This window comes from Silurus meridionalis, chromosome 21 (assembly GCF_014805685.1).
Source record: "Silurus meridionalis isolate SWU-2019-XX chromosome 21, ASM1480568v1, whole genome shotgun sequence".
Taxonomy (NCBI): Eukaryota; Metazoa; Chordata; class Actinopteri; order Siluriformes; family Siluridae; genus Silurus; species Silurus meridionalis.
This window is the reverse complement of record NC_060904.1, coordinates 2854589-2877049: the sequence shown is the minus strand read 5'-3', so window position 1 is coordinate 2877049 and position 22461 is coordinate 2854589. Positions and strand designations below refer to the sequence as shown.

At 40.4% G+C, this 22461-nt stretch overlaps 1 protein-coding gene across 7 annotated transcripts in view; it reads left to right on the top strand.

Annotated features, from left to right (window-relative positions):
- The window catches only part of atp8a2 (ATPase phospholipid transporting 8A2), a 58087-nt gene that overhangs the window by 8339 nt on the left and 27287 nt on the right, over nt 1-22461 (top strand). For 3 of the 7 annotated variants that reach the window (XR_006923673.1, XR_006923672.1, XM_046833463.1), the window contains exons 1-19: nt 3684-3979; nt 4700-4838; nt 11847-11946; nt 12997-13095; nt 14948-14993; nt 15109-15149; nt 15522-15595; nt 16430-16499; nt 16944-17071; nt 17205-17316; nt 17658-17826; nt 18450-18577; nt 19448-19525; nt 19629-19717; nt 19872-19916; nt 20509-20584; nt 20676-20781; nt 21451-21533; nt 21647-21696. Coding sequence is in view for 5 of the 7 variants with exons in the window: in XM_046833463.1 (XP_046689419.1) it covers nt 3799-3979; nt 4700-4838; nt 11847-11946; nt 12997-13095; nt 14948-14993; nt 15109-15149; nt 15522-15595; nt 16430-16499; nt 16944-17071; nt 17205-17316; nt 17658-17826; nt 18450-18577; nt 19448-19525; nt 19629-19717; nt 19872-19916; nt 20509-20584; nt 20676-20781; nt 21451-21533; nt 21647-21696 (1814 nt within the window). In the remaining 2 variants the exon portion in view is untranslated. Of the gene's footprint in view, nt 1-3683; nt 3980-4699; nt 4839-11846; nt 11947-12996; nt 13096-14947; nt 14994-15108; nt 15150-15521; nt 15596-16429; nt 16500-16943; nt 17072-17204; nt 17317-17657; nt 17827-18449; nt 18578-19447; nt 19526-19628; nt 19718-19871; nt 19917-20508; nt 20585-20675; nt 20782-21450; nt 21534-21646; nt 21697-22461 lie in introns of those variants that run through there. The other 4 variants (XM_046833461.1, XM_046833462.1, XM_046833459.1 and 1 more) reach the window with 3 other exon arrangements.

The window sequence follows — 22461 nt, the reverse complement described above, 5'->3', positions numbered from 1 at the left end:
AAAAGATCAACATACCCCGATCAAGGCCGCATCTGTAATTGCTGTCAACACTTTTATTATCCGTAAAAGCCTGAATCTGCGTGTGCTCTCTGTTTCCTGTAGCTTGTCGCAGGGTGATGGTTGCGTTTCATTCCATCCTGATGCTTTAAAGTTTCTTTCGAAGTGTGATTTCATTAAAATGCCGTTTTCTTCTTGTTGTCGCTGGGTCGGTGAGACATTTCTTTTTCCGTTTAAACCGGAGACTCCTGTATGAAACCGAATACGCGCGAGTTCGCTTTGTGAATTTCCGTGGAAAATACACGATCTCTATTACCGCATCAGTTCTACTGTAATTGTGATCAATTCAGTAAAGTACTTGCTTCAATTAAAAGCTTGTACGTAACATATATTTTCCCACAGCGCACTAAATAAAATAAAGATATATTCAAGTAAAAAAGTACTTGGAAATAATCAATGATCACGTGCTGTGATGTGACCTTCCTAGTCAATTACTTTTTTAATAACAGCACTGATTCCTTTTACACCACAGTGATACGATTAAAAACAAGGCATTTCGAACACTTCGTTTCTCCAAACATTCAAATACTTTGCTGTGCTTCTTGTAAAACCATGTGTTCTTCACTAGTTATAAGTTAGATATCACTCCATCTCACTCTTTGCTCTCTAAGTAACGCTTACAGAGCTCGGACATACGCTTCGGCTCATCATCTTGTTGTATAGTGAAGTCAGTTCCAATAAACTGCAGTCCAGGTGGAATTGCGTGGTGTTGAAGTATGGAATGGGAGCCATGTTGGCTCAGGATTCCTTTCACCTGGAATTCTCCAGAACAACCCCAAACCATTAAGCTCAGTCTGATCACTTCGTCTCTCCTGTTCTCTGTCTTACACAAGTTCTTCTGTTAGAGGCTCCTACCTGCAGAGCACTGTGTCACCAAAATCAAGAGGAACTTCAGCAGTGGAACCATACCAGGAACCCCTGGGCTAAACGGTGAGGACGGTGTGGAGCAGACAGCCATCAAAGTTTCCCTGACGTGTCCAATCACTTTCCGACGCATCCAGCTTCCAGTGCGTGGCCACGACTGTAGGCATATACAGTGTTTTGTCCTGGAGTCGTACCTGCAGCACTTTTGACAGCCACTGTACAATCATTTCCTTTGATTCTTTCTATATCTTGGACAAGCAAACCAAAAATAAACAAAAACAAAGAGGAGATGATTTTCTGTTGCTGTTACAACTGTACAGTGGACACTGGAGACTCCTTCCAGGTTCTACACACGTCTTTATGGAAAGCTGCGTCGCTGCCATTTATGTCCCCGTCATTTGAACTGCAGCAGGAACTATGAAAAAGCTGCTGTTATAGAACATTTGAGCGAAAGCGACTGAACTGAGCGCTATAAGGTCAGTTGTTATAATCAGGTAATAGTAATAGGTATTTCCGTGTGTTTATTCAGCGCTCATGCTCTCTTCTCAGTCTGGAGCGTATTGATAATTTGCTAAACAGAACTCTGCCTTGTTAATCACTCACTAATGTGCCTCGTCATTGACGAGCAGCCGAGGCATCGATTAGTCTCCAGACAATTAGAGTTGCTCGCCGTGGCTATATTGATCACCCGGTTCGAGGGTCCGAAAGGACGGGAGAGCAGAATGTGAGGAATGAGGCTATAGAAGAGGTGACTCATCTCCTTTCCTTTAGCACATTGGAAATCAGGTTTTGAAGAGTGGAGATGTTCACACTTTGGCTTCTGTCCTGTATCATGTGGTGTGATGGGATTATCTGCCCTGGCCTCTTCTGCTCTGTGTTGGATATTGATTTTATGATGCAGAGTCGTGATATGAATCACAGTTTACTTCCATATCTGGCTTCTGATTGGCTGCTCTGTGTTACATTATAGGGTTTGGAGTGACCCCATAAATTGTGACACTGGTAAAAAAAAAGGATTTCCGGGGGACACATTACTCTGCACCACACTGCCGACCCTAATGACTCTGTGGTTACAGTCTGAGAGCGTCTGTGTGATCGTGGCTCATGATCACTGCATGCCTACTACAAAAACACGATAATAAAACTCCTTCTCAGTGTCTCTATCAGTTCTGTGGAAGTTATCCTAATTGATGCTGTTTATTTATGCTAGTGCATTTCGTTCAGAACGGCTTGGCAGCTGTGTTGTTTTTTTGTTGTGGTTTTTGTTTTTTACAGACGTCCGCGATGCACTTTTGAAAAATTCATGCGAAACGTTGTATTCTGCTCATTGTACTCTTCAGCTCATGACACTGAGCCGTGAACCACCATCATGCTTTTTCAACCGTTGTTCAGAGGAAGAAGTCGTGTAGGTTTGTGCTATGAATGGAAATGATTCACACCTGCTGATTTTTTTTTTTATATAACTGCACATAAAGGCATGTCATACTTTTTATCAATTTAGAGATACATTTCATACTGTCCAGTATCCAAAGACAAAACTGAGAAGCTGCAATGTGTTAAAGCCAGAGGTGGATGAAGTACACACCACTCCACTGCTTCTCTTTCTCTCCCCATCCCGAGGCATCCTGAGGTTTGGCCAGCTCCAGTCACGTCCCACCTCATGAAGATTATGGACCTTTAAAGAAATAGATGCGGAACTCGCAAACTTCCCGTACCACCCAGAGACGTACCAGTGCCAATTGGATCCCACTACATGTGTGGAGTTTTGACATTGGACCTCCTGGAGTGTTTAAATGCTCTGGCATGGAGAAGCTGGTGTTGGATCTGTGATGATCGCAAATGTTGAGCTATTTTATGAGTTGCTCAGTAGCTCCTAGTTTTATAACCATAATGACTGTAAAAGACTGTAGAAAGAACATTACTGATAATCACACACTCCAGTGCTCATGTTAGTTCTCACTCTCCAGTGTTCTGTAGTGTTTAAAGACTATAATCACACTCTTGATGTCACCCAAATGAGGATGAGCACTAATTTATAACTATTCAAATTATTAACCGTCATTATTAATTATTAATATTTTTTATAGTTTGAGAGAAGATCCGACATCTTGATGGATGAAATACAAAGGCAATTTGTAGCCTGCATGTGTTTTTCCATTGAACTTACAACAGGAAGATGTCACATGATCATTCGTAAAATAATCGTAGGTTTAAATCTTTTTTTCAATGACCAACAACCATCTATATTTTGGTACATGGTGTGCAGTGTTACCTTGGCAACAAGAAAGTGTCAACCTAAATCATTTCCCGAGGTGGAAAACTCATTTACATCATTCAGCAGATTCCTTTATCCAGAAGTGATCTACAGTTATCTTAGTTATACCGCTGAGCAGTAGAGAGATGAGGGCCTTGTTCAAGGACCCAGCAATGGCATTTTTAGTGGTGCCGGGATTCGAACCCTTGACCTTCCAAACAGAAGTCGACTAAGCTACCAGCCCTTCCCTGAAAGCTCCAGCTGATATGAATTATATTGGATCATGCCTGAGCTGAATTACATCAATATTTCAATCGAATATTGCAAACAATATCAGTCAGGTTGTGTGGTGTCGCCGGAGAGGAGACACCTGGTAAAATCTAGACTTTGTTAACCAAATGTGCGTTAAAGCGCACGATCTGGCAACAGGACGGAAATCTGGCAACTGTCCCTTTAAAGGCGACGCTGTTTCACACCGGGGCAGGGTGAGATCCTTCTCTATAGTACACACTGATCAGGACGGAAAAGGCGGAGGTGTGTGATGTAAAAGAAATCATCATTTGGAGGAAAAAAAAAATTAAATAAAAATAGAATAATTATTTTCAGTAACTGGAGTCGGGCTGATGAAACGGAGGGGTTTGTTTTTACCGCCGCGAGACGCCGAGGCCTGGGAAAGACAGAGGGAGGGAGAGAAAGAGAGCGAGAGAGAGAGGACACGCCATCCTGCTCCATTCATCTATCCATCCATCTATCCATCCGCCCGCTCCGTCCATCATCAGCGCCCGTATTGGTCGCGGCAGCTGGGTAAACTCGCGCGCTCGTTCGGTGCTCGTGCATTATTAACGCGGCACGGAAAATCACGCGTGGATCGGATTTCTAATGAAAGAAAAAAAAAACACTAGTATTCTTTTTTGGTTTTGTTTTTTTATTATTAGTTATTTACACCATTCCAGCAATATTCCCTGAACTTTTTTTTTCTTCTTTTTCTTTTTTAATCCGGTAAGAATTAACACCAGAGCGCGTCAATCAACACCAGTGTAACACAATACACACATTTTTCCTGCTTTTTTTGTTTATTTCATTTATTCCATTTCATCTTATCAAATAATATAAATATATTGTATGCCAAAAATAAAAAAACTTTTGGTTGATTTATATTTAAAGAATAATGTGGTGCACAAATTTCAGGCTCAGTTTGGACCCTTTGTGTGCGCAAAACAAACGATGGAAAGGTCTCCAATGAAGGCGCGCGCTCATCAGCACATTCTGTGTGTGTGTGTGTGTGTGTGAGGGAGGGATGGAGAGATAGATAAGGGGGGTGGGGCCTGGTGGGCGTATCGGTGACAGTTTGAATCCAGAGCCCATAGAAATGAGGCGCTGTGATGGAGAGGGATTAAGAGACGCAGGCAGCGTCCGTGCGCAATCCGTACGTGCGTGCGTGTGTGTGTGTGTGCGCGTGTATATATGTGCGTGTCTCCGTGTTCGTGTCCCACGAGCCCTCACAGCACTCTGTGCTCTTTCCAGGAACCGCCTGCTCGTCCTACCGCAGGGCAGAAGACGAGATGTCCGCCAGCACATCGCACGCGGAGCCCACAGACTTCTCAGCCAGGACTGTGTACCTCAACCGGGCACAGAGCACCAAGTTCTGCGATAACCATGTCAGGTAAGTCCATCCATCCATCCATCCATCCATCCATCCATCCATCCATCCATCCATCCATTCGTTCATTTATTCTTGTATTTATCAGTAAATTCAGTGCATTATTGCTTTAAATAAGTCCACTAATTAAATATGAAGACCACAAACACGTATTAACGTATATATTTGACATATTTTACTAAAATTATACGCACATTTCAGTATCTTTTTTTAAAGGACATTTTTATTACAATATGCATTTACTGTTGGACTGTTAAAGTCATTAATAAAATAATGAGGCATTTATTATGATATATAAAACTCCATAAAATACAAAGCATTAAAAAATGAATAATTCAATGTATTTACTTTAATGAGTAATGTGTATATATGTATATATATATATTGAATACACATGTTAATAAATTGACTACTATTATATATTCAAAATAATAATAAATATAGAAGTATGAATAAGCTATCACTGACAGCTCCATTATTATTATTATTATTATTATTATTATTATTATTATAAAAAATATAGATGAAATTAATTCCATGGCTTAAATGAATAAACATGTAATTTCAATAATTCTATTAATCTAAATCCATGAATTGGATAAATTATTATATATATGCAAACAGCACACACACTTATTCTATGATATTTTGACAATAATGTAATTCATTAATGTATTAATTTATTTAATTTCTGACTCTTTGTGCTGTTTTTGTTGCCTGTAAATGATCTGAATGTGGAGGTGAATGTGTAATAGTTGGAGCGATCTCTGTGTTTGACAGGAAGTGATGAGGTCAGTGATGCTTTCGTGATATATTTGCACTTTCGTTGGGCTCAGCTTGCCGTCGAGGAAGTGGCTGCTCTGCTTTTCTCGCTTTCGTTTTTATCGCTGTCTCTGATCAAAGACGATGCAGACGCTCCGTTTCCCCTGGTTTCATTTTGGTTATGTCGTGACTGAATCCAGGCGGTTTTCCACAGTGTTGTTGCTGCTGGAGGTTAGGATTGTTTAGTTTTGTTTTATTTCCTGACACCAGAGAGACATCTGAGACATGTTGAGGTTATATATTATTTCCTGAGTCTGTTGAAGTACTTTTGAAATCCCAGTTGCTGCTCTTTAAAGCTCTTAAAATCTGTTATAGTAAAATGTCAAACTAAAGTCCTGTAACGTATCCCCTTTTTTTTTTTTTTTTTTTTGTGTGTGTGTAAAGTATTGACTTATTGTTTCTCTGCTGAAGCAGGAACTACGCCTGTGAGAAAAACAAACTCACCGTAACAATGTGAATATCAATTTTTTTAAATAATGTTCTTACTGCTTGTCACATATGTCTTTATTTTAATTGAATTTTTCTCCCCCTGCCCGGTCCGCTCGGCGCTGGGCCGGTCTCTGTGGGGATCTCTCCATGCCGATCCAGCAGATGCGTCTGCACTTAAAAAGCACATCGAGCCAGTTTAATGTTAGTGTTAGTTAAGCTTGATGTAAAGTCATACATTATGATTTTCCCCAATGGGATTTCCTCCGGATTTTCCCATCAATATATCAGCTTTGTAAAATCTGTGAAATCTTCTAATGCTAATTCAATGCCAGTTTCATCATGCATTTTGTTTTATATTGAATTTGGTTCTTTTCCAAACTGTTACCACAAAAATGGAGGCGCACGATTGTACAGGATGTCTTTAGATGCGGTAGAATGAAATTTTCTCTTCACTCGAAATAGGAGGCTCAAATCTGTTACAGCATGACAATACCCTGGTGCACAAAGCCTGTTCCATGTAGATATGCTTTACATGATTTGGAGTGGAAGATCTCCTCCTATAGAGCTCTGACCTCCACCCTATTATTAATTGGGATCAATTTCCATTGCTGACTGCACCCTAGGCCTCTTCACCTCACCTCACCTCACCTCACCTCACCTACATCAGTACCTGACTTTACTAACAAACTTGCGGCTGAATAAATCTCACACAAATCTCCATAGGTGCACTCCAAAATCTAGTGGAACAACTTCCCAGAAGCGTGGCGTAGCATGGCGGCTGTTATATTAGCAAACAGGGACTAAATGTGGAATTGTGGAATCACTTTTGTAAAAGAAAACTAGTTATCTAGGATGACTTTTTACTCAGAGAGCACGGTACCATGATCTTTAGTGGCGTCTGATAACATTCCAGTCGAGTATACAGCAAAACCCGGAACGTTTCATTGAACACTTATCGAGATGTTCAGTCCCAGAAATAAATAAAGAAAGACTTTATGGTTAACGAAAAAAACCCACAAAAATATATTTTTAGCTAAGTAACTTATCTATTTTGAATCATAAGAACTGCCACAAAGACAACTCAAATCTAAAAACACACTGTGAAGTAAAGAAAGACAGAAAACTGCCATAAACCAGACTCGGTGAGTCGATGAGTGAAGATCCATGTGCAGAGGCTCCGTTTTTATTAAACGTAGAATCTGACGGAAAAAAGCACAGATGAAAAAAACAGACAGGAATAATTCAGAGAGTTTTCTTGATGTGTGATGTGCTGATGCAATAGAAAGGACAAAAACCTTCAATAACAAAATGACAGCATCGGCAGTAAATGACATCTAGAAGAGTCCAAAAGTGTAAAGTGCGGCACAAACATATATCACACATACAAGATAGAAACATTGAATGTACGGCTTGTGTTGCGTAAAATAGTCAAGGCAAGAGTTAGCAAAGGTAGCAAAAGGCAGTAAGATAACTAACAAGGCAAAGAGAAGAATTAGATTGATATATATATATATATATATAATAACACAATAACGCAAATTTATTTAAAAATAATTTATAATTTCATTAACACGCTATCTATTGATGCAGCTGCATTTCTTTTTGACAGTTTTTATTAAAAGTATTAATAATTAAATATAAAAGTGGCAAAATTAAAACCTTCAACTCAACACACATTTTTCCACGACGTCTTTTCTTTATTTAGATCTAAAAAAAAATGTTTTTAACTCCACTGAAAAACTATTTTCAATCACTAAACATTCGTTTTACTGATGCACCAATTCTCAAATCGAGCACCAAAGACCGGTATGATGCACACATCCGGCACTTAAAACCGTCCGTGTGGAAACATAGCAAAAGTTCAGTGTCCTGATGATTAACATCTTTTAAAACACCATAATTACTTTCAAATACAATAATATTTTGTATTCATGTGCTGTGTTGAGTTGCTTTCACTGACACATACATTTGCATAATGCATCTATATTTGTTCATGCCCTTGTTGCTACCCAAGCATTGCGATACGATTCACCCCTATTACGATGCAGTACAATCCAATTTCGATTTTATTTAACACAATGTAATTCAATGCAATACGATGCAATGGAAAAAATATGATGCGATGCAATTTAATATGGCACAGTTTTTCTTTCTTTGGTTCAGACAGACAGCAAATCATACATACATGACTTCTAACGCATGGCCCTTTTACAAACAGGCCTATGTAGTGCAAAAAAAACCCAAATGAAATAAAACCAGACGTTCTTTCCCTTTTCCGTCTGCAGGAAGATGCAGCTCTACCTCTGCCATGTTAATCTGTATTCTATGTGATTTACAGGACACGTCTCGGCCTCTGTAGTGTTGTGATGCTTAAATAAAATAGGTGAAAGGATTCATATGGATGAGAAACTTAGGAGGACTGAGGAGTTTGATGAGCTAATCGGAACTAGATCACTGGTGTCATTGCTTCTTATGATGTGTGACGAGGAGTATTCCATCCTCATTCCAACAACCATCTACAGATGTACCAGCGCCCTTTTGATCCCACTTCATGTAGAGTTTTGACATTGGACTTCTTTGAACATTTAAAGGCTCTGGCATGGAGAAGTTGGTGTTGGATCTGTAATGATCTCAAATGATGAGCTATTTTATGAGTTGCTCAGAATCTCCTGGTTCGACAACGCCAAATGACTGTATAAGACCGTAGAAAGGACGTTACTCATAATCACACACTCTGGTGCTCAGGTTAGTTCTAACCACTATAATCACACTCTTGATATCACCCAAATGAGTTTCCCCTTTTGAGTCTGGTCCCCTTCAAGGTTTTTTCCTCATACCATCTAAGAGAGTTTTTCCTTGCCACAGTTGCCGCAGGCTTCATCATCAGGGATAAACACACATCATTCACTTATTTTTTGTTCATACCTCCTGTAAAGCTGCTTGAAACACTGTCCATTGTGAAAAGCTCTACATAAATAAACTTGAAGTTGAAGTTTTATAGAGAAGCTCGTCATTCCTGCGAATTTCAGCTTCGAGAAAGGAATGACTTGTCACAATTTCTGGAGCTTTCTCATAGCCCTGATGTCTGGAAATCAAGCGAGACAAGCTTCACGTGTCCCAGAAAAGGTTTCACACTGGAATTACATTTAATCTAATAATGAATCAGAGCTGAAACTCACCGCGATGAAAGGGTTTATCATCGACACGGCTCCGTGATGACGCTGGTTAATATGAGCTACCAAAGACAAGCGCTGCTTTTATCCAATAAGCATAAAGGAGACGCGTGAATACGTTAAATTCCTGTTGTTAGGATCTCATGGACACATGACCACCATGGCACAAAAGAGAGAGGTTGCTCGAAGACCCACTCCGTCTAAGGAGAAATGCAGAGGCAGGAATTTTTTAATAGTTGTCTTTATTTTTTTCGATTTTGGTTATAAAAAGCTGATAAGAAGCTGATACAGCAAAAATCCATGGTCATAGATCATTAGCCATTTTGATTTTTAGCTCGCTATTGAGTGCGGTTACTTCACCAATTCTCTGCACACACACACACACACACACACACACACACACACACACACACACACACACACACACACACACACACACAGGATCGATCCATCAGTTCCGCCTCGATTGGATTTTACTCTAAAAGGCTCTATTTTGGTTCCTGAAATGAGATTACTGTGTGTATGAGGGAGGTGTGCTCCTGCATTTGATTGGCCAGGACTATGTAAAAGGATGCTGTGCATATGTGTGTGTGTGTGTGTGTGTGTGTGTGGACCTCCTTCTTCCTGTTCCTCCTCCTGTCTGTCATAGCACGTGCTCGTCCTGCTGATCTCTTCTCCCCGAGTGGAAATTGATCTTCGGGAGATTAAAGGCATGTTTATCTGAAGCGCAGTCCGCCTCCGTTATCGTCTTCTGCGTTGCCATGTTTTATTCACGGCTACGTTTCGGCTTCCTGACCTCTCGGCCTTAGGTGTCAATCACAGCATTGCCATGGCAACATGTCTACAAATCCACACCACTAGACATAACAATGGACTGCATGCCATTAACCTGATATCACACCCAAACACACACAAGATGTAGAAGCACCGAATATACAATTAGTGTCTCATACTAGTGTGGTTCAGAGTGTGTGTGTCGGTGATTAGATGAAGAGGACGGTATCGTATGAACATTAGGCTGCACCCAGATATCGGAGCTACCCTGCTGTACTTCCAGGTCAGCCCCGAGCGGGTGTTTGATGTCGTTGTGTCGGTCGACGTGTGTGTTAGGCTGTGAACTCCCCGCTCAGGTACGAACGGCGAGAACAATGTGCTTGTGTTTACACGGACGAGAAATAAACACGCACATGCACCACCTGTCGGAAGTTATAAGGCCGACTCAGCTTAGAAATTCCGAGTAAATGAGAGTTTGCTTTCATATCATATGATATAGGTTGCTAGGAGACGGTTTGGGAAGTGCTGTGGTTGTGTTACGTGCACACCGAATTGCATGATCGAAAGTATCAGGACACCGGACTTTTCAGAATGTTGGACACACAATCACAGGATGTCTTCTGCATGAAATTTTCCTTTCATTGAACTAGGAGACGCAAACCTGTTTCAGCATGACAATGCCCATGTGCACAAAGTCAGCTCCATGAAGATTTTTCCATGGTTTGGAGTGGAAGATAGCACTGCACTAGAGCTCCAAAACCCCTATTGAACACCTTTGGGATAAATGGTTCATACTGACTGCACCCCAGGCCTCCTCACCTCATCTTAATCAGTACCTGACCTTACTTACACTATTGTGTCTGATTGAATCTCACACGAATCGCCACAAAATCTAGTGACACATTTTCCCGAAAGAGTGGAGCTTATTATTAAAGAAAATATGGAATAAATGTAGAATGGGGCTTTCAGGAAGCACATACCAATCTCGGGTGTCCACAAACCTTTGTCCATATAGTGTATACTATAAAATACACGTGAGGGGTAAATAATGGAATTTCTGGCTTAGGAGAAGTTCAAAAACGTGTTGCTTGAGTCTTGTTTATCGTATATCTTGTTTATGGAATCATCTGCTGTCAGATTTCTCAATATTAGAGATGAGATTTGTGTGTCACAGAGATCGTGTCCTGCTCAGTCAGAGCATTTTTTCCCCCTCCGCCCCCCTGATGGATTTGCTGATGTACAGCTTTAAGAACTCATGATATATATAGTGACTTTAATGGTGAACTCTAAGGACTATAAGACTATTTAAAACCCACTCAGTGGTGGTCAATAAATGTAAAAGGTTGCCAAGGTGCAGCCTCGTATTTTTGGACTCTTTCTCTATATCGGGACAGAAGCGTGATGACAGAGTGTTTTATTTTGGGTTGTGGATGCTACAAAAAAACCCCAAGCAGAAGCTTTTTTGAGGGATCCAGCGAGGGACTGAAGTGGGATCGATCCCGAATCGAGCGCACAGTGCCACGGCCGCACTATATTTAAATCTGTTCTGCTTTTAAGATGCGCAGAACACGGCCATGTTTTGATGACTTTTTTTTTCTGTGCAACTGACAGCAGAGTAGCGCTTTAGGCGTTTATCGACCCGAGTTTGCTATTTGTGTAGCGTCTTACACTCCGCAGGCGCTTTGTGAAAACGGGGCCTGCGAGGTGTTCGGATTCTGCTTTACCTGCAGGCCGTCGCAGTCAGGAGCATGATTTGTAAAATGCAGGAAGATGAGATCGATGTTTACAAGATCTTCCTGTTCTCCTTCTGCAGCACCACGAAGTACGGCGTCTTCACCTTCCTGCCTCGCTTCCTGTACGAACAGATCCGGCGAGCCGCCAATGCTTTCTTCCTCTTTATCGCCCTAATGCAGGTACGACTCAATACACATGAGCGTATACACAAACACACACACACACACACACACACAAACACACACACACACACACACACACACACACACACACACACACACACACACACACGTATACATGAGCCAAAGAAGAACGTGAATGTAAGGAATAAACAACTCAGTGATGTGCTGTTACAGGACAATCAAAATAATCAGCAGAATTATTGTCACTAACCAGAATCCAGAATGCTGATTAGTTTCCAAAACCAGCATGCTTTATTCCTCATATACAACACAGCAGTTGTTACACAGTAAATGCCACACTTTTTGCTCATTTCTAACTGCAACAGTAATGAAGTTAATGCTATGGATCAAGTTACTGTTTATAATATAATATAACCAGTTATTATTAAGTCTTTCTATTTGCCTTCACCATATAGTTATAAAGCACTGACTATTCTGTAAATCATAATATTTATGTATACATGATGTGGAATAGCCAAAAGGTCACTTTTTGAATGATGTTTTGCTATTGTAAGAAGTAATAGAAAGTCTGTTTCAGTCAACCTTCTGCTTAGGCAGTGCAGTATTTGATTTCTATATTCGATATAATTATTTTCCGTCTTTTTGAGCCGAACAGTATAGCTGGTAAATCGGTGCGTTATATATATTACCCGCAGCGTCCCTTCGGGAATGCGTAAAGACCAAATCGAAATCTTTCCCATATATTTTCTGAAAATGATTTCATATGTGATGCATATTATTTATTATATTTCAAGCGAGGAGAAATCCATCTGAGCCTCAAGCGCTGCATCACCCTGACCATCTCATTGATTGGAGATGAAAGGCGGGTCAGATGCTGTTTTGCGGCTCGGAGACCTCTGCTGCATTAGTCTGAAAGGACCCCAGCCAGATGAAAGCTAGCTCTCAAAAAAGCCCTTTCATTTCTAGCTCATCATTTTAGTGCTTGTTTATTTCAGGTTTGAATGTTAAAGGGTTAGTATTCGAAGAAAGAGGGATGGATATGTATCTTGATGAAACTGTGTGTTCTGTGTGTGTGTGTGTTCGCAGCAAATCCCTGACGTTTCTCCGACGGGACGCTACACCACACTGGTGCCTCTCATTTTTATCCTGACAGTGGCTGGGATTAAGGAAATGATTGAGGACTATGTGAGTAAGAGCGCCCTCTGGTGTGTGTGCAAGGATTGACTTTATGTTTGTTTAGAATAGCATGCTAGAATCAGCAAACGGGCGGAGTGATGAAGACGGAGTCTCTTGCTACCACATAGTTGATTTTGCGGGCAGAGCTTAGGTTGGCAAAGTTTCATTTGAACAAATTACAAGACTTCTTTGGACAGACGAGACTAAAGTGGAGATGTTTGACGGCAAAAAAACCCCCACACACAGCACATTAGCAAAAAACACCACATTCCAGCTGTCAAGCATAGTGGTAAAAGTGGCTTAAGTATTCAAAGTACTATGGTTTATAATGGCTTTAATGTCTTTTTTGACTCTTGCTTAATCAACTCAGTTTATGTGAAAAGACTCTAATGTTTAACACATCAATCTGATTAATATCTATTAAAATTATCATGAGCACAAAACCTTCTTCAAACAAAATGGCACAAATAAGTACACTGGTGTTGTGGCGAGTTCGAGTCAGGAATTTCTTCCATAATTTATTCCTCTCTAAATGTTCTGCTTAAGTTGAACTGACTATTTTGGATGCTGAGAAGATACCACCAAGCGGCGATCAAACCAAGCTCAAAGTGTAGTCCGTGCTCTACACTGATTGTGTAATCAGAAATGTAGCGAATTTTAAGTCTCCCCAAATGGAAATACTTGAGTAAAGTACCGATGCGTGAAAAAGCTACTTAAGTACAGTAAAGAATTACATTTAATTAATTTCTGTCCACTGCTCCACTGTATACCAAAGTAGAGTCGAATGTAAAGCTATCTGTCCAAAAGCTAAAGCCGAAAGACCAAAATCAGGCCATGTAACAGGACACCAGCAAATCTACAACAGATAAAGAAAAGATTTGAGGTGTCCAGACCTTAACTTGACTCAAATGCTGTAACAGGACCTTAAGATAGCTGTGCATAATTAAATGCCCGCAAACCTCAATGATCAAACAAAAAAAAAAAAGCGAGGATGAATTCCTCCAAATCCAAATATCTTACAGCCAAATATATGAGAGACAGTAAAATCTTACACGTTCTCCTTTTATAGAACACCCTTACTTCAGCTTGTTGCTGCCGAAGGTTGTTCTACAAACTTTTGAATCATAAGGTGTACTCACACGGATTCTCCATTTCGGCTCGAAGTTTGTCAAATGATTAAGGACACGGTGTAGCATGTTGTGTTTTTCATCTGAGGTCGTATTTGCCTAATTCGAAGACCAGTTAAAGACCAGATGAATTTAATCGTGTCCTAAAATACATTTCAAGAGAGCGTACTCTCGAGTGCTCTGTCGAGTTCCACAATGATTAGCATGCGCAATACATAGTGCTTGTGTGCAAGGAGTTTGCATTTTAGCCCGTTTAAGCACAAGCCATTCAGTGCTGAGTTTAGAACGTAGTGTTTCTGGTGCCAGGTTTGTCAGATTGGGGTCATTTTCAGGATTAGAGCATCCATTTGAGTACGAAACAATTCTGTCAAATAGGAAGATTTTAAGATCATAGAATAAAGTCTTCAGAACCAATTGGTAGCAGTGTTAGCTTAGCTTTGTGCTATTGAGCTGCAAAGTGAGAGAAAAAAAATGGACACTTCATTGATGAATTGAGGGGTCGTTTATATCGTTTTTTTTTTTTTTTTTTTTCTGAGGTTGAAATGATTAAATGATTTACAATTTGCCAAAATAATTATTGTTTTCTATTTGTAATCATTAATAATACATATTCATGACAAGTAAATACAGTTATATAGACATGTGGGAGGATTTCTGGCAACCTGGCAACCTGGATAGATGATAGGGAATCTAAAGCTTTATAAATTAATTGAGAATATTTTTGATGTCTGCAGAAACGACACAAAGCAGACAATACGGTGAACAAAAAGAAGACTACAGGTTGAGTATTGTTAAGTGTGTGTGTGTGTGTGTGTGTGTGTGTGTTGTAGAGATAATCTCCTTATATTAATGCATTACGTTCTTCTAATCATGCCATCTAATCATTTTTCCTCAGTGCTGCGCAACGGCACATGGCAGACTATCATCTGGAAACAGGTATCCCCATCCCTCAAATTCTTTCCAGCCCCTCGCTCTTTATATCTCCCTTCTCTTTCTTTGTGTTCCCCCTTTTCTCTCTGTTGGTCTGGTTATCTCGTTTCATTCATGCCTGCTGTGGTTGCGGCTCGTTTTAGTCACGTTTCCATTAATGGCTCCAAAGTTCACAGTTCTGTCTGCTCACATTCTACATTTTCTCTTTCTGTCTTTCTTCCCTTGTTCTTCCTGTACATGTCTGTCTGTGTGTGTGTGTGTGTGTGTGTGTGTGTGTGTGTGTGTTTGTGTATCTCCTCTTTTTAATTCTTCCACTCGTTCTCATTCCGGATCTCCCCTCTCCCTTCATGCTGTCGCAATGCTGCACCTGCCCACTAGGTGGCAGTGGGAGACATAGTGAAGGTGACCAATGGGCAGCATCTCCCCGCTGACATGGTCTTAGTGTCCTCCAGGTCAGCAACACTGTGTGTGTGTGTGTGTGTGTGTGTGTGTGTGTGTGTGTGTGAGAAGTTCACACTAGCAGGTGACTGGCAGAAGAGCACTATTGTTGTTGCTAGTGGGCGTGGCCTCAGAGTTATAATAGTAGCCATATAAACTAATTAATCGCAAATTCTGTAAATCACATATCAGCGTGAGAATTGTTGGTCATTAGTTGCTAGGCTACCGACGATCTCTGCTTTTTCCAAGCTTTATTTATCTTTAGAAAATATCTACAGACAATTAATAAGACGTCAAAGTGTAAATCGGTTGTAGCTGCAGGTAGCTATTAAATTTATGAAAAGAGAACTGAAACCTTTGACCACGTGAGTCATGTGATCAGTCCCAGGAATCAAATCAAATTGGTATCTAATTCATCCTATTGTTTAGAACATCATGTGCATGGACGTAAAAACAAAAAATGATCGATTGATTGACTTTATCGCTTACTAGTGTGACGCTGGGTGAGTGCATGGGCAAGATTTATGTCTGTGTGTTTGTTTTAATGCGTTTTTGTTTTAATTGTGTGTTTCCATATAAATTTAGCTAAATAAATTTAGCTAAGTTAAATTAAATGAGCTTTATAGCTCTGGTGAAAAAATTAAGAAGCCAAAAGCATTTAGGATTTAAGGAGAATTTGTGTGGCGTAATTAATTCTTTTTAGTGTTCACATATTTAGTTCTCATGTTTGTGGGAATAAAGTTTAAAGTACGATCCTCTGTTACAATTTAGATTGTTCTGACATTGTGTTATATTGCGTTCGTTTTGCGTTAATAAAATCTTTCAAAGTTTTGTTGTTCTTCTCACAGTGAGCCTCAGGCCATGTGTTACACCGAGACCTCCAACTTGGATGGAGAAACCAACCTAAAAATCCGACAAGTCAGTGAGATGATTTATAATAGCGCGTGTGTGTGTGTGTGTGTGTGTGTGTGTGTTTGTTCATAGTCTTATCTGAATAAGTAGATCCCCAAACCATAGTCTCTTGGTCAAAGCAGACAGAAATGTGATTGAAGGAACGAAATGTGGTGTATTTTATTATAGTCACTGAAGTAGGCACTACTTATAGAATTGTTGACCAGCTAATGGTTGCTAGTTTAGCTAGAATTTAATCTTAGCAAGCTAGCTAGTGGAGAATCTCAGCTACAGTGGATAAACATTGCTAACAATGGCTGCTCGCTAACTAACAACCTTTAGCTGAAGTACCTGGTATTTAGCTAGCATGCTAAAATCTTGATGAGGTAACCAGTAATCATTGTATTCAAGTGTTTATTTAGTGTGTGTTTATTTAGTGTGTGTGTGTGTGTGTGTGTGTGTGTGTTGTAGGGTCTCTCTCTTACAGCCAGTGTTCAGACTGTAGAAGAACTGATAGGTCTGTCTGGTCGACTGGAGTGTGAGGGACCTAACAGACACCTGTATGACTTCACTGGCACATTGCGACTGGACAACCATAAGTATGTGCACCTCTGCATTTAGTGTCTTCACACCCTGGAGAATTTTCGTAAAGTAGTCATACAGACGTTCTCAAACGTAGATAGTGTCCTCCATTAGACGTATGCTCTCTCTCTCTTATTTTTTACTTTCCAGTCCAGTCGCTCTCGGACCGGATCAGGTGTTACTTCGAGGAGCGCAGATCAGGAACACGCAGTGGGTTGTAGGAATTGTTGTCTACACCGGGCACGATTCCAAACTCATGCAGGTCGGTTCCTGTAAAGTACATGAAGCATTTTTTGTAACCCACATGAAGGGCATCAGAGGACAAAGCATCCTAACAGGATGTATTGCTTATATTTATGGATAGAATGATGAACTAGGCTGTTTAGTATAGCAGATAAGTGCTTGTGCAGCTTATCCTTCAAACCATCGCATCGAATGAACGAAAACTGCTTAAACTGAAAACACAGAAACATTTTGGAATTGTATTAATACTTGGGTGTATAAAAAGAAGTAGAAGTAGTACTTAACAATAATTGTTAGAAATTCACTTAACTGTTAATAAGATTAATAAGATAATACGATTTCTGGTTTTCCGCCTCGTAGAACTCCACGAAAGCTCCTCTGAAGCGTTCCAACGTGGAGCGAGTGACGAACGTACAGATCCTGGTGCTGTTCGGGATCCTCCTCGTGATGGCGCTGGTGAGCTCTATCGGGGCCGCCATTTGGAACAAGCAGTACAAGGACGTGGAGTGTTGGTACCTTTCCCGTACAGGTACACACAACCATAACCCTGCAACACACATACACATATTACACAAACACATTTCTGTAAATGTATATAATATATACACTGATCAGGCATAACATTTTGTCCACCTGCCTGATATTATGTTGGTCCCCTTTTGCTGCTAAAACAGTTCTGACCCATGGAGCAAAAACAGCATTAACTTCTTCAGAAATTTGAGCTACAGGAGCTCGTCTGTTGGATCGGACCACACGAACCAGCCTTCGCTCCACACTTGCATCAATGAGCCTTCGGCCCCCATGACCCTGTCGCTTTTTCACCACTTTTCCTTCCTTGGAGCACTTTTAATAGATACTGAGCACTGCAGACCAGGAACAGCCCACAAGAGGTGCAGTTTTGCTCTGACCCAGTCGTCTAGACATCACAATTTGGCTCTTATGCTTATGCCCATTTTTCCTGCTTCCGACACGTCAACTTTAAAGACAAAATGTTCACTTGGTGTCTATTAAATATATCCACCCACTAACAGGTGCCATGATGAAAATATAATCAGTGTTATTGACTTCACCGCTCATAATGTTATAATGTCATAATGTTGCGCCTGATTGGTGTGTTTGTGTGTGTGTGTGTGTGTGTGTGCTATTCTATAGGTGACATCTCTCTTAACTTCTGGTACAATCTGCTGACCTTCATCATTCTGTACAACAACCTGATTCCCATCAGCCTACTGGTCACACTGGAGGTCGTCAAGTTCACACAGGCTCTTTTTATAAACTGGGTATGTTATTGTATGGATGCGATCCATGTAAACATCCTTCATACAGTTGATATTTTAATATTTAAAACTTGAGTAAGCATTTCACGATCGGTTCATGTGCCATTACTAATTTTAATTTAACAGTCTATACAAGAGATAACCAAACCATGCCGGATGAAGAAAATTGAAAAAAAAATGGCATTTGGAAAAAAAAAAAAAATAAGGAGCAGCTTTATTTTTCTCATAAGAGGTCACTGATCAGCTGCATTAAGCAATGAACTTTGCTTTACAATGAATTGGATTGTTTCAATTTACATTTACAGCATTTGGCAGACACACTTATTGAGCGAATTATGAGGTTAAGGGCTTTGCATAAGAGCCCAGCAGTGGCTGCTTGGTGGTGCTGGGATTTGAACTTGTGACCTTCTGATCCAGTGTCTTAACCACTAATCTACCAGAGCTCCCATTGTTGTTTCTCATTGTTCACGTCTTAACGAAGTAAAACTTTGAAAACGCAACCGCATTCGTTTTGCAGACTACAGAGTAATTTTATTTATTTATTTTGAAATATTATTATAACCATATTATAACCATGGCAACTTAAATTTTTAAATAATGTTCTCTATAATGCAGCAATTTATTTTTCGCCCCACGGCCTTCAATTGTTTTAGTTTTATGGTCCTTTTAAAGAAAAGGTCATAGCACCCCTGCTCTATATGTATATGGGGAATTTTTTTAAAACAAAAAAGTGCAAAAAATAAAACCCCAGAATTTAGGTGATACACAAATCTCGGTGCCAAAATGCATCAAGAATCATTGATCACCTTTTCTATGTGCACTGTGCCACCTTATTTGTATTTGTCTGATCCAATTTGTGATACCGTTTTTTAGGACAGGGAGATGTACTACGCTGAGACGGACACGCCCGCCATGGCTCGCACGTCCAATCTGAATGAAGAGCTCGGCCAGGTGAGGTGAAGCCCCGCCTTCTGGTCACGAAACAACGCATCTTACAAATACTTCTTAGCAGAAAATCTTACATAGATTTATTTCAAACTCTCCTCTTTCTCAGGTGAAGTATCTGTTTTCTGATAAGACCGGCACTCTGACCTGTAACGTCATGCATTTTAAGAAAATCACCATCGCCGGGATCACATACGGGTAACATTTTTTCCGTCTCTGATCACTGGATTGGTTTTTAGTTTTCAGCTTTCTTCCCAAATAGTGTATCAACCTGTTGGTGTGTATGTGTGTTTGTTTGTTTAGATATTTGTTTTTGTCTGCCAATCATTGATTTATTAATCCATTTCTGCAGGCACTTCCCAGATCTTGACGCCGATCGATCCATGGAAGATTTCAGGTCAGGAGCCGTTCTGTCTCTCTGTAATGCAGCTCTTTCGGAGCCGGTTTTATACTAGTATAAAGTGTGTGTATACGATATAAACACAACATACAGAATAAATACTATACAAAGTTTGATATGTTGTAATTTAAAGCTGTTTTGCGGCAATGATTCAACAAATGTACAGAGGCCACTCCGTCTTCATTGGGACTAACAGGAGCAAAGGCCACACCTCTTATGATAGGACTGACAGGCACTAAAGCTGTTCCTACTTTAATGGTACTGACAGTAAAAAGGCTACACCTTGTTTAATGGGATTAACAGGCACAAAGGCCATACCTCCAATGATGGGACTGACAGGCATAAAAGCCATGCCTACTTTAATGTGACTGACAGGCACAGAAGTCACACCTCCTATGATGGGACTGACAGGCACAGAGGCCACACCTCTTATGATGAGATTGACAGGCACAGAGGCCACACCTACTATGATAGGACTGACAGGCATAAAAAGCCATGCCTACTTTAATGGGACTGACAGGCAGTCATATGGGCAAATTTTAATACTGCGCTTCACTAAATCTGTCTCTTTTCTCCATCTTCTTCTCAGCCACCTTCCCTCCAACAACCACAGCTCCACCGAGTTTGACGATCCTGCTCTTATTCAGAACATAGAGAAGAATCACGTGAGTTCTCCATCACACAATACAAGACTTTCATTTCATCTCATCATGTCTTAGAAAGCCTACATTCCTCTCTTGGTCCTTTCTCCTGTAGCCCACCTCTCCTCAGATCTGTGAGTTTTTGACCATGATGGCCGTGTGCCACACCGTGGTTCCTGAGCGAGATGGAAACCAGATCATATATCAGGCCTCCTCTCCAGGTGTGCCATCAAATCACAACACTCCACCCTATAAAGCAATCAAATCACATGACCTACTGTATATTTAGACTAGAGCCTGATCGAAGGCACCACTTCATTTTCACCAATATTACTTTGTTTTCTACCATTTTTTTGTATTTGCTGAAAGGGAGGAAATAGAGGCCAGTGAGATGGCGGTTTCATAGCCAACATAAGGCATAACATGAAATTACAACATAAAACATAATTCATGCCAATTGTAATCCAAAGTCTTCTTGTTTTTTCTTGCTGAGCAAAAGCCTGATTTTACTGCACAGTCGATCAGTTACTCTTTAATTCACTTTTTTTTTTGCATGCGTGCATCATGATCAGGAATATAAAAGCCACACAGTGGATTTTTCTCGTCCTTTTGTTTCCCTTATTTCGCTGATATGGATACATGTCATAACACCTCAATATACTGTACATATACACCATTTTTTTTTTTTTTATTTCCACTGATACCAAACCAGTCCATTGAATTCATTACCCATATATCGGACGAGAACTAAACCCAAACAAATACCCGAATTCTGTACACAATAAGGACGTTATATTAATCCAGACAGCACCCCTGAGAAACGCTGGAATTTGTCTGGATCGCCTGCTGATTGTGATGGTTTATGGCTTCTATGTTCATGTTGTGTTTAGATGAGGGAGCGTTGGTGAAAGGTGCCAAAAGCCTGGGCTTTGTGTTTACAGCAAGAACTCCACATTCAGTCATCATAGAAGCGGTCAGTGTGTTCTCACACCTTACTTGAATGAGTGTGTGAGTGTTCAGTATATGTTGATAAAAAGGGCATTTCGGTCAGATTTGTGATGTTTGTGTGCTTTGCCTTTGAAACAGCGTGGAGAAGAAATGACGTATGAGCTGCTTAATGTGCTCGAGTTTTCCAGGTAAGCACTTAGCAGGACAATCTGTAAACTAGTATAAAATTTGTGTAGACAATAAAAATACAATGTACAAGATAAATACTATGAAAAGTCTTTGAGTTGTTTGTTGGTAATTAACTCTGTTTTGTAGCAATGATCTAACCAATGGAGTGGCACTGACAGAAGCAAAGGCCACGCCTCCTTCAAAAAGGGCAAATAGGCACAGAGGCCACACCTCCTATGATTGGACTGACTCGCACAAAAGCCATGCTTACTTTAATTGGACTGGCAGAAATAAGGCCACGCCTCCTTCAATATATCTGACAGGCACAGAGGCCACACCTTATTTATGTGACTGACAGGCACAGAGACTACACATTATTTATTGGCCTTAACAGTCATATGGCCACACATATTTTAATGTAACTGATAGGTACAAAGACCACACCTCCTTTAATGGGATTGACAGGCACAGAGGCCACGCCTTATTCAAAATGGCTGACAGGCAGAGAGGCTACGCCTTATTTAATGGGGCTGACAGGCACAGTGGCCACGCCTTATATAATGGGGTTGACAGGCAGAGAGGCAACGCCTTATTTAATGGGGCTGACAGGCAGAAAGGCCACACCTTATTTAAATTGACAGTCATGGGCACACCTCCTTTAATGTAACTGATAGGTACAAAGGCAACATTATATTTAACGGGGCTGACAGGCACAGAAGCCAAGCCTTTTTTAAATTGGACTAGCAGTCATATGTTTTTTTTCTACACACTGTTTCCTGTGTTTC